Genomic DNA, 11,592 nt, shown 5'->3' on the forward strand with positions numbered 1-11,592 from the left:
CTGTCTGAGCCTTTAGCAGTACAAAAATCTGTCACCTCTTACACTCCACTGGGCTGCTTTGGTTCAATAAGTACAATAACTTCACAGTTTTATATTTGCCCCCTTACTTCTCATTTATCAATCAAATTCAGTATTTTTTCCGACTGGCTATAGCGCAGTGTATGATCGCCAACCACATGCCCGCCGGCTTCTTCAGAAAGCAGAGGCAAACGGAAACACTGAGGTCGAGTCAGTCCATGGTTGGATACTTTTCTCGTTGACTAGACAGGGATGACATTGCTTGCGATGTGGGTGAGGTGATGTGGCCAGCCCCTAAAAGAAAGTTGGATCCTAAAACAATCCACCCCATCCCTTACAATCTCATAGAATAATATGATTTATTTTTATGCCATTGTGCTATAATTTTACTATTTTTTCGCGAGTATACAGTAACATGTTGGTTATATATTGTATTGCCATTAATATTTTCTTTCTTTCTTTCTTTCTTTCTTTCTTTCTTTCTTTCTTTCTTTCTTTCTTTCTTTCAGAAAAACCTGCAATGGCAAAAAATGAAAATGTTTTCAGGAGCCTTTCTTTGTCTGTGTTCATTGAAATGTGATGAACTGAACTGAAACCATCTTTCACAGAGGCCTGAAAATTTTAAAAAGGTGTGCAAAGTGCTAAAGACAGAAATGTTTGGTATAAAGGACATCAGCACGCTGCTGCTGTTTTGAAAGTGTAATTCAAATGGTGCATGTGTGTAATTTTGCTTTCCAAAAATGCCATTTTGAAAAAATAATATTAGGTTTTAATTGCAGAGTTTCATTTTGAATAGAAGTGAGATGTTTATCTGTAATTGTTGTCTTATTTAGTTTATGTGTAGAGCCAAATTACTCAACCAGTGTGTAAGCAATTGCAAAAAAAAAATTTTTGTACTTAACGTGTTTGGACTGTTGTGCCAATTAGGTGCATCAGTCAAATATCCCATTCTGTCAAAGCAGGCAGTTCTTGGCCATGTTAACAAAAAAACTCACCAGACTTTCTGAAGGTAGAAGTCTGGCTTGGGTATACCTTTGCATAATCTGGAATATTTTAGCTCAAGAGCCAAGGACCTTCACTAGTCAACCGGGTCAAACTCACATTAGTATATTCAGGTATGAAAAACGTCATGTGTCAAAATGAGATCAACCCTAATGTTCCTTCTCTGGTCAGTCACATAGTGAAATACACTTCAGTGCCACAGCTAAAAGAAATATCAGAATTTTTAACATCAGTTCAATCTTTGACATTTGTATGAAATTGTAACAATTTCTCCAGGTGAGGGTATCATTCAGTATTATCATATCACAATGCAGATGGAATTTAATTGAATTTAATGTGAGCCTTTGCTAACATGCAAGACCAGTATGTTGTTTATTTTATCCACTTAATGCGAGCATGTCGAAACTCAACAGATGTGATCTTAAGAATGCGTAATACACACCACACCCACCACACACCAGTAAACACTAACTACTAATAAAAGCTATAGGAAGAGGTGAAACTGTGACAAATAGGCACCATTACATCTGGGTGAATCATCCAAGACAGAGACTGAGACACGACTATATAACATTTATTCCTTGTCTTATTTCATGTAGGAATGACTATAGAGAATAGCTTAAAGCAGTTTTGTCTTACTGCAGTTGTTAGTGGAAAAAATCTTATATTTGATCTTCCTTCTAAATATGTGCAATGATGATACTATGAAAACATTTCAAGAAAATTAATGCAAATAATAATTATATCTTATACTTGTCCTATAATTAAATATCCATTTTAAACATAATGCAAAACAGAAAAAATGATAATCAAATAAGCATGTTAAAGTGGCACAGAACATTACAATCATTACACATTTTTAGTAATAAATATAAAATGGCACACATTACTTTTTTACACTCTGAACAACATTGCATAGAAATCATTCCAAATAAAACACAAGCTAAATAATACCAGGATGCAAAGACATCTGGCACAAATCAATTACTTCAATCTGATCCATCTCGAAGATCTGAATTTTTAAATCATTGGTTAGTGTCTTTTTTCCTTCATAAATAAGCTATATGATTGTCTTGAACTATTCACTTTTAACAGTACACATTACAGAAATATATCCAAAAATATTCTGTTGGCATATTGTAAAAGTTGTAATAATCACATATCATATTAAGTATTAGTAGTGTGTACAATGCAAGATGAACACAGAAGAAAGTTTCCGTTATATCTAATCATTGACATCATATGAAGTATTCATAACTTTACACACACATTTCTTTGGATTTCCAAAAACTTGTAACCTTTTTTGCACACTCTTTGACACCACCATCTGCCCTTTAAATTGTGTCAACTCTCATGCTGAATAGACCAACAGAACTGCTCCAAAAATTACTTGGAATATAACCTTATTATGTTAACCTACAGTAAAAGTTAAGAATTTTTTTTCCTTCTCTTTACCAATCTGTTACAACAGTGACAATATATTTCTACATTCTATACTTCCTATGTATAAAGGCTACATATTCACTGCATTTCGGCTCTCCTACATTAAATCATTCAGAATACCTGATGCATTTAGTGCAATATAGAGATGCTTTGATCAGCCACGGCACAAGCAGGCAGGAGTGGCTCAGTAAAAGCCTGGCTGACAGTGTGCAGCACGGACATAGTGTCTGGATCATAAAACAGCAGAGTCTGTGTGGTCCAGTCCAGTAGCAAGCCCACTTTGGTGGGCCTCTTCACCACTGCTATAGTCATGTTCTTCCCATTGTGGCAGAAGGAGAAGTCTCCGTCGTAGTGTGAAAACACCCAGGACTTGGTGTTGTAGCCCAGCCGGGTGTCATTGCCTGGGCCTTTACGCTGCATGCTGGTGTAGCAGACTCCCACTTTAAAAGCACCGCTGGTACCCACCTCCAATACCCAGCTGTGTGTTCCTGAAGAGATGGAGTGGGAGCAGACGGCATTGGGCCAGCTGTCAAAGCGCTCTGAGTTGTTGGGGGGTGCCTGGCGCTGGCGTTTGGGAAGGAAGGTGAGTGTACAGCAGTCAGACGAGAGGGAGAGGAGAGGGCTGACGCTACGTTCATCAAAGTGCAGGTGAGCTGGACCACGAGCTACAAAGGAAGCAATGTGGGGAAAAGTATGGAAAAACAAAAACAGTCATAATTAATTTTTACATTACATTTTCCAAACAGACTGCTTTTGTTACTGAGCCTTTAAGACCTATATATATATATATATATAAGCAGTCTGGAAAAGGAGCTGCCTCAATCAAAAAGCAGTTTTTATCATTTTAATGTGGTTTAATATTTAAACCACCTGCTTGTTTCTTCACTTATTTTTCTCAGCTCCACTAATTATGTAGTTGTCTTCTGTAGTTCTGCAATTACAGACTGTAGTCCATCTGTTTCTCCACATCCTTTGATAGCCCCATCACTCTGTTCTTCAATGGACAGGACCTTCACAAGACCATCACAGAGCAGGTACTATTTGGGTGGTGGATCATTCTCAGCATGGCTACCTGTTCTGTGGTGGTCCTGTTGGGGTCCTGACCATTCAATAACAGGGTAAAAGGAGGCTAACATTGTATACAGAGATGCAGATGGACTATACAGTCTGTAAGACAAAGAAACACAATTCAAGACAGAAACAATTCAAACCAACTAATTTAGTAAATGTTATGTTTTGACCTTGTTATATTATAACCTTAACAAAATTAGATATACTGCAACAAACTCTTCTGTTTCAAATAAGCCAGGAAAGTTCCGTTTTCCATGATACTGGCACTTTGACTACAATGTGATTGGAAGAGCAGGGTGTCTGTGTGAGAACATATCATTGCTGTTGTACCTTGTAGGTCAGAAACTATATGTATGACTGGATTAGTAGTTGAAGGGTATATATTAGGTAGTTCACCCTCTGCAAATTAGAGTGCAAATCAGAAAAATTAAACATTTCTTGAAAGATTAAAGCATGCTGTCAGAAAGCAATGCTTCATACTAAGCCCCATGATACAACTGCATGTTGTAATCTAGGAATGACTAGATGCTGGAACATTGCTGTGATGATTTGACTGCCTTTAGCCTCAAGAACATTAGTGTGGCCAGATATTAATGTTAATAGATTAGTTATAGATCACAAACGTCACTCCAACTCAAACGAAAGTACTCTAAGTAGATCTTATTTAGTTTTGGTGGTTTAATGCTGGGGTGAGGTTATGCAATTATTGCCAGAGTATCTCTGTAGTTTTAGTTCTATCTGAATCTTTCATTGTCAGTAACATTTTACAGACTGTGAATAAAGATTACAGCAGCCACTATATGCTCTAAAATTAATTGTAAAAATAACCCAGGTTACATCAGTCTCTTGCAAATAGCCAATATTCCAAGTAACCTGGTATTTCATAACTTATGGAGCCACTTAGAGAAGTATTTTATTCTTTGCTGTTCAAATTCAGCCATTAAAACATCAGTAAAACATCAGGAAAATGACTCCCCTTGTAGATTATACAAACCCCATTTGAATACTGGGAAGAAAAACACCAGCATGAATTCAGAACACCTTTTGTGATCACTTGCCATGGCAAATCAGCTTCAAAATCAGCCTCCACATTTGTTGTACATCAATATTGTCACTGAATGACTGGAATTCTGTTAGGTGGACTGCTATTGGTTTTCCACACTGCCACGTGCACAAATTACCTTGAAGTCTGTACATTAAGTTTTTATCAGTCTAAAAGGAAAAACTTTTCTTTATCAAACTTAAGTCAGGCTGGTCTCCAGTTGCTGATCTGCTCTGAGCTTTTTAAACAAAATATTTTGAGTTTTCTTTAAAGCATTTATTAGCAAGCAAATGAGGTATCCTTGCATGTTTATTGACAGGCTTTCCACTTGTTGCATGTGAGTGTTTTTTGTTAAAGCATTATGTTCACTCTCATGTAGAAGCAGCCGCCTGTGACTTGCATGTCAGTTAAATGGGTTCCTCCTGTAAAAGTAAGTGCTTATTTGGCATGCTGAGCGATGAAACCTACCAGATTTAATTTTTTTGCCAGGGTCAGCATTAAGCTATGAAATACATTCCCAGGTCATTCGAATACAAATATCTCTATGACAATAAATGTGATTTCTCTCTATGGGATAATGGGGAGAATGAAGGAGCTGTTTGTACGTGTGTACTGACCAGATGATCCCAGCAGGAGAGCACTAGCCCACAGCCCCAACATGAGTTTACTGTTCCTGCAATCCTTGTTCAGATTCAGTTTCTCTGTATCTTTGGGGTTCCCCACACCCTCAGCCTCCTCGATTCTGACACACACATACAAACAAACACACACACACACACACACACACACACACACACACACACACACACACACACTTGTGAATCAGCTTTATAGACTTTATCTGTGTAGCATTGCAAGTAAATCTGAGAAATTACCTGTCTGAAATTTCCTGGTTGGATATCTGCAAAGGGAGATTCAAAAACACAGTACATTGGTCAGTGCAATTCAATACTGATACCAGAAATTAGCTTTCTTGATGAATAGGCATTAGCTGGTAATTTGCTTTACAGTAATGCATATATTAAATTATCCTTCTTTAAAACCTATATGCTACATATTATATCCTACTATATCTTGCATTTTTATCTTAGACTATATTTTTTTATTGCATAGTATTTTTCCCCCTGAGGTCCATTTATAACCTTTGTGTGAATTTATAAACCAAAAACATTGTTGAAATTCATTTTACATGAGCATTTTCCAATTTTTTTCTTTAGAATCAAACAAGCTGTTTTTATTACTATGCCTTTAAGACTGATATATGTAAAGAAAAAGAAAAGAAAAATCTCTATTCTGATTGGCTTTCCTGTATTGTGGCTCATTCAAAAAGTAGTCCAGGCTGAAACATTCACTCACTCATAACTTCTGCATGTGTGTAGTGGTTAGTGTAGTGTGGTTAGTGTAGTGTGGTTGGTTAGTGTAGTGGTTAACACCTTTGCCTTCTACCCTGTAGACTGGGGTTCAATCCCCCAGCAGCGCAAGTACCCTACACTATACCAATAAGAGTCCTTGAGCAAGATTCCTAACACCACCTTCGCCTTCCTGTGTAAAAAATGATCTAATTGTAAGTTGCTCTGGATAAGAGCGTCAGCCAAATGCCATAAATGTAAATGAATAAGCAGTATTATTCAAACTACAGAACTGCTGTAGGGTGGATATATGTGAATGTTTTGTGACATCAAAGATTCAAAGCAGACTGTTTTTGGATATTGATTTCCATCTATGAAAAGGATAGATTGATAAGGTATATGTCTCTGTACTAAAATGATTATATTATTTCAAAAAGCGGGATTTTTTTTGTCCATGATATGGGTCCTTTTAAATGCTTTTAAACTTTCCAATAAGATATTTTTGAAAGGCTATGTACAGTTAATTTATTTAGACTCTAAATAATTACCCTATTACTTGTACTCTATTACTAATAAAATCAATAGTGACAGCCATAATTTCTTGCAAACAAGCTGACTGAAGCTTTGTTGCTTGCCCTCACCACAAGCATGGCATCAGTGGAGTGTGTGAGTGTGTGCACCAGGCTGGTGCGGGCATTTGAGAGTGTGCCCAGCGCCTTGCTCCAGTGTTCCCGCTGGGTGAGAAGACACTGCTCTACACGCTCTTCTTCCCTGTGCACAGCCTCCAGCAGATGCTGCTCCTCTTCCTCCAAAGCTTCACGCACAGCGTTCACCTGAGCCACCACCTGCTCCCGTGCAATGCTTGCCTCTGCCTGCAACACATAGCCATTACAACTTTATAAACAATTATAAGCAGTTGTTTGTTAAAACACTAAGCTTTATTTTGGGAAAAATATAACATAATAATTATAATCGAGCATTTTCAGGTTACACAACATGTTTCACAATATTTTAAATGCACCAGCAATACAGCAGCGTGGCGACAATTTGACCATTGTTAATTGAACTTGTTTGCCAATTAGTTGTTTACATGATTACTTATGTAAATAGTTGTGTCATTAATTATATATATATATATATATATATATATATATATATATATATATATATATATTTTTTTTTTATTGAGTAAGAATTACAATTACTAGTGAGAAATAATTAAAATTACACCTTGGTTTTATTTTTGTCAGTAATCAAGTTCTATGAATTAAAAAAGGTTTACGAAAAACAGAACATAAGGAATAATCAACTACATATTTAAAAACAAATTAATAATAAATGACAACAGCATAATGGGCTATCATACAATCAGCTACTCGTTCCTACGCAGTTTATGCATTGGCTGTTGTTTACAGGCTCTCTATAACTGGTCTAAATCTATGGTTTTTATGATATGGTGTAGTTCTTCAGTTTTCTAGAAGTATTAACAAATTGCATAATATTTTTAGAAATGTGTATTATGACTATATTATGTATTATGTACATATTGTATGTATTATGAATATAATAACTATTACAATGACAATACTTTTGCACAGTACTGTACTCTATATTTACATAAAATTGACAGGAACACACAGTATCAGACTGTATACTGGTTAAAGGTGAGGGAAAAGGCACCTTTTCAGGGAGTTAATACTCCTATCGTACTAATGTGTCACACATTTGGCTTATCAGGTGACTCTTAAGACCTTGATTAGTTGAATAAACAGGCTGTTTTGTTTTTAGGAGAAGCAAAAATCTCCTTGGGATAAAGGTAGTCATCCAAGACAGGTGTTTCTTCACACGTGTGTGTGTATGTGCATTTATAAGCCCACCAATCACCTGCACAGTTCTCTCTTTTTCACTCAGTGTGTGCTGTATGAAGCGTTCAATCCGTAGGGCTTGCAGCTGCATTTTCTCACAGATGTCCACCAACTGGTTCTGAAAGATAGAACATTTGTAATAAGTAACCTACGCACATCAGGTTTAAATTAAAGAGGAATTCCACAGAGTTTTAACAATTAAGTTGTTAAAATATAAACCAAGTTATTCAGAGTAATTTGACGTAAAATGTGCTGCTCTGTACAGTTGGCAGAATTCACAAAAGTGGTGACAGGAACGAGACATCCAAAGAGTTTAGTGCCTCTAAAAACTACCTAATAGAAAGTTATTACAAGAAATGGTTATAAATATGTTGTTATTGCCTGATGTCTGAAACATAGTTTTACAAGGTCTTGGCCTTAAATGTAAAGTTAATATACAGTTGACGTCATAAGTTTACATAAACTTAGGTTGAAGTCATTAAAACTTATATTTATCCCCTCCACAGATTCCATGTCGTCAAACTAGTTTTAACAAATTGTTTAGGATATCTACTTTGTACATGACACTAGCAAATAAACAAATGTTTAAAAACAAATTATTTCACTATATTTAAATTCTACTTGGTCAGAAGTTTACATACAACAATACTGTGCTTTTAAATAGCTTGTAAAATTTCAGAGAACAATATCATGGCTTTAGATCACGCAGCCATCATGCCGTTCAGGAAGGAGATGCGTTCCTTCTCCTATAGGGATTAATATACTTTGCTGTGAAAAATATAAATCAGTCCAACAACAACAGCAAACGACCTTGTGAAGACACTAGAGGAAACAGGTACAAAAGTATCTATATAAACAAGACACTCAGCAAGGAAGGAGCCACTGCTCCAAAACCACCATAAAAAAGCCAGGTTGCAGTTTGCCAATGCACATGGGGACAAAGATCTTACTTTCTGGAGAAATGTCCTCTGGTCTCATAAAACAAAAATCAAACTGTGTGGCCATAATGACCAGCATCACATATGGAGGAAAAAGGAGGAGGCTTCCAAGCCATAGAACATCATGCCATTCATGAAGCATGGAGGTGGCAGCTTTATGCTGATGGGGGGCTTTGTTGCAGGAGAGACTGGTGCACTTCACAAAACAGATGGCGTTATGAGGAATGAAAAGTATATGCAGATATTGAAGCAAGACATCAGCCAGGAGGTTAAAGCTAAGATGAAAATGGGTCTTCCAAATGGACAATGACTCCCAGCATACTTCCAAAGCTGTGGCAAAATGGGTTAAGAACAACAAAGTGAAGGTTATGGAGTGTCCATCATGAAGCACTGACCTCATTTTCATTAAAAATTGCACTGAAAAAGCTTGTGCAAGCAAGGAGGCCTGTCCGGAGGAATGAGCCAAAATTATTACAACTTACTGTGAGCAGCTTGTGGAAGGCTATCTGAAACATTTGACATTAGTTAAACAACTTAAAAGCAACGCTACCAAATGTATTTAAACTTCTGAGCCACTGGAAATATGATGTAATGAAAGAAACAAAAGGTAAAAAAAATCATCGTCTCTAGAATTATTCTGACATTTCACATTCTTAAAATATAGTAGTGATCCTAAGTGACCCAAGAGGTGCTAGGATTAAATCCCAGGAATTGTGAAAATCTTAGTTTAAATATGCATGTAATATATGTAAATTTATGACTTCAACTGTACAGGCAGGATGAAGTATATGCATATTGTTGTAAGTTTTTATTTAATTTACACAATTTTACCATTATCAACATTACTATCTGAAACAAATGGTAGACTGGCATTGTATATGGAACATTTTCTTAAAATCAGTGGCACTAATTCTGAAGGACTTGTATGGTAAACTAAGGAGAGTGTGAGTCTGCTAAAACGCCGCCAAGCAAAAATGGCTGTCGAATGTCAACACTGAAATTTACACCTGTATTGTTGACAAAAAAGTGAAGTAAAACCTCCGGATAGAAACAAAATTAATGTTTTTCGAAGACTTCTCGAGCACATACCACCACAAAAGAGCACACTTAGCCTATCAGTTTAAGGCAGTCGTTGAGCTACATTGTTCTGACGTTAAATGTAATTGAGTTTCAGGCAGAAACTCGTTATTTGCTAATCCGCCTTTAACAGCAGCTAACCGGCTCTCCATAACTTACCCTCACCGCCGTGGCTCGTTCAGCCAGCTGTGTCACTGTGTGACCCTCACAAGAGCCTTGAGTGACACATATCGAGCAAACGAGTCTCCCCTCCGTGCTACAGTACCGGTCCAGCTCCGACTCATGAACGGAGCACAGTTTCACTTCACTCGAAACGGCTGAATCCGTCGAAGAGCCCGCCTTCACAGTGCCGTTCGAGTAACGAAACGCACTCGCACTTATACGGGGGTCTTCAGAAAAGTCAGCCTGAAACTTGCTGTTGTTCACCGAAGACCCCCGCATACCAGAGTCACTCTCCTGCTCCGTGTCCCTTAACGACACCACGGCCAAGTCACAAAGTCCATATTCCGCACTCATGACTGCTAGGATGGACTGTAAATGGCAGTTTGGATTCCTTTGCAGTAGAAAACAGGACACTTTCTTCGGCTCCTTTAGCCGGAGCGCTCCTCTGTTTTGCTGCGCGGCGCTGCAGGTGCATCCAGTTCTGCGGATGGGCCGGGCCTACCTGTCACAGGTGTACAACACGGAAGCTCCAGCTCCAAGTCGAGTGTCCAGTTTTTCCAGAAGAACGCTGAACCCAGAAAAACGTTCTTACATCAAAAAGGATGAGTCTCGTGCTGGCGAGCCAGTTTCACATACAATACAAAACGGAATTGTTCTCTGAGCAGCTATAAGTCATACTAGTCATTCCGCGTCTAAAGATTCACACCTGATCCACAACTTGTCTGACAGTAGGCGGAATGAGAAAGTTATGGCAGGCTGACGTTAATGGTCAACTCGATGGAGGCACATTGTGATACTACACTCTAAATAAGAACACAGTGTGTATTTTATATATATATATATATATATATATATATATATATATATATATATATATATATATATATATATATATATATGTGTGTGTGTGTGTGTGTGTGTGTGTATAGTGTTAAAAATAAATGCCAGAGGACAGCTTAACTTAAAATAAAATAGCTCTACTTTTCTTGAGTTCATTCAACTTGAGGGTTTTTTACCCAAGCTCAAAGTTCATAGTCAGAAGTCTCTTAGTTTTTGGTTCTGTTCTTCAGCAGCGGAGCAGGTACTACTTGGGTAGTGCATTATTCTGAGCACTGCAGTAACACTGATGTGGTGGTGGTGGTGTGTTAGTGTGTGTTGTGTGTGTGTATCAGACACAGCACTACTGCTGGAGCTGTTAAAATGTGCAATCGAAACAAGGAGGTGGTCATAATGTTATGCCTGTTCGGAGCATATATATATATATATATATATATATATATATATATATATATATATATATATATCACACTGCCTCGATGGCAACTTTACACACTCTGGCATTCTTCTAAGCAGCATGCTCCATGCTAGCTCTTAAGCATGCTCCATGCTAACAAAATGGCCCCCACAGAGTCTCGGATCTACGCATTCAGGTTACACATTCAGGCCTGTACCATTCTTATGATGCACGTGCACTCACTCACTTTTGGAAAATATGTTGAAGGATAACTCTTTTGATCCTATCATTTTTCCCCCATCTCTGTAGAGCAGTGACAATGGGTTTTGCACCACTGAACTTTCAAATGTGCATTCATCTTTGTAATGGGGGATTTACGCAACCCCACTAT

The 11,592-nt window shown here is 37.5% G+C and overlaps 1 protein-coding gene across 1 annotated transcript; it reads right to left on the reverse strand.

The window, feature by feature from the left end:
- Nucleotides 1–1,578: 1,578 nt before the first annotated feature.
- bspry (B-box and SPRY domain containing) lies at nt 1,579–10,688 on the reverse strand. Its single transcript, XM_017714102.2, has 6 exons — nt 9,965–10,688; nt 7,810–7,908; nt 6,567–6,797; nt 5,452–5,477; nt 5,194–5,318; nt 1,579–3,128 (listed from the first exon to the last, which is right to left on the reverse strand). Exons 1-6 carry the CDS (start codon nt 10,319–10,321, stop codon nt 2,593–2,595), a joined length of 1,374 nt encoding a protein of 457 aa, XP_017569591.1. The 5' UTR covers nt 10,322–10,688; the 3' UTR covers nt 1,579–2,592.
- Nucleotides 10,689–11,592: the final 904 nt, after the last annotated feature.

The sequence above is a fragment of the Pygocentrus nattereri genome, chromosome 23 (genome assembly GCF_015220715.1).
Source record: "Pygocentrus nattereri isolate fPygNat1 chromosome 23, fPygNat1.pri, whole genome shotgun sequence".
In the NCBI taxonomy this organism is placed as follows: domain Eukaryota; kingdom Metazoa; phylum Chordata; class Actinopteri; order Characiformes; family Serrasalmidae; genus Pygocentrus; species Pygocentrus nattereri.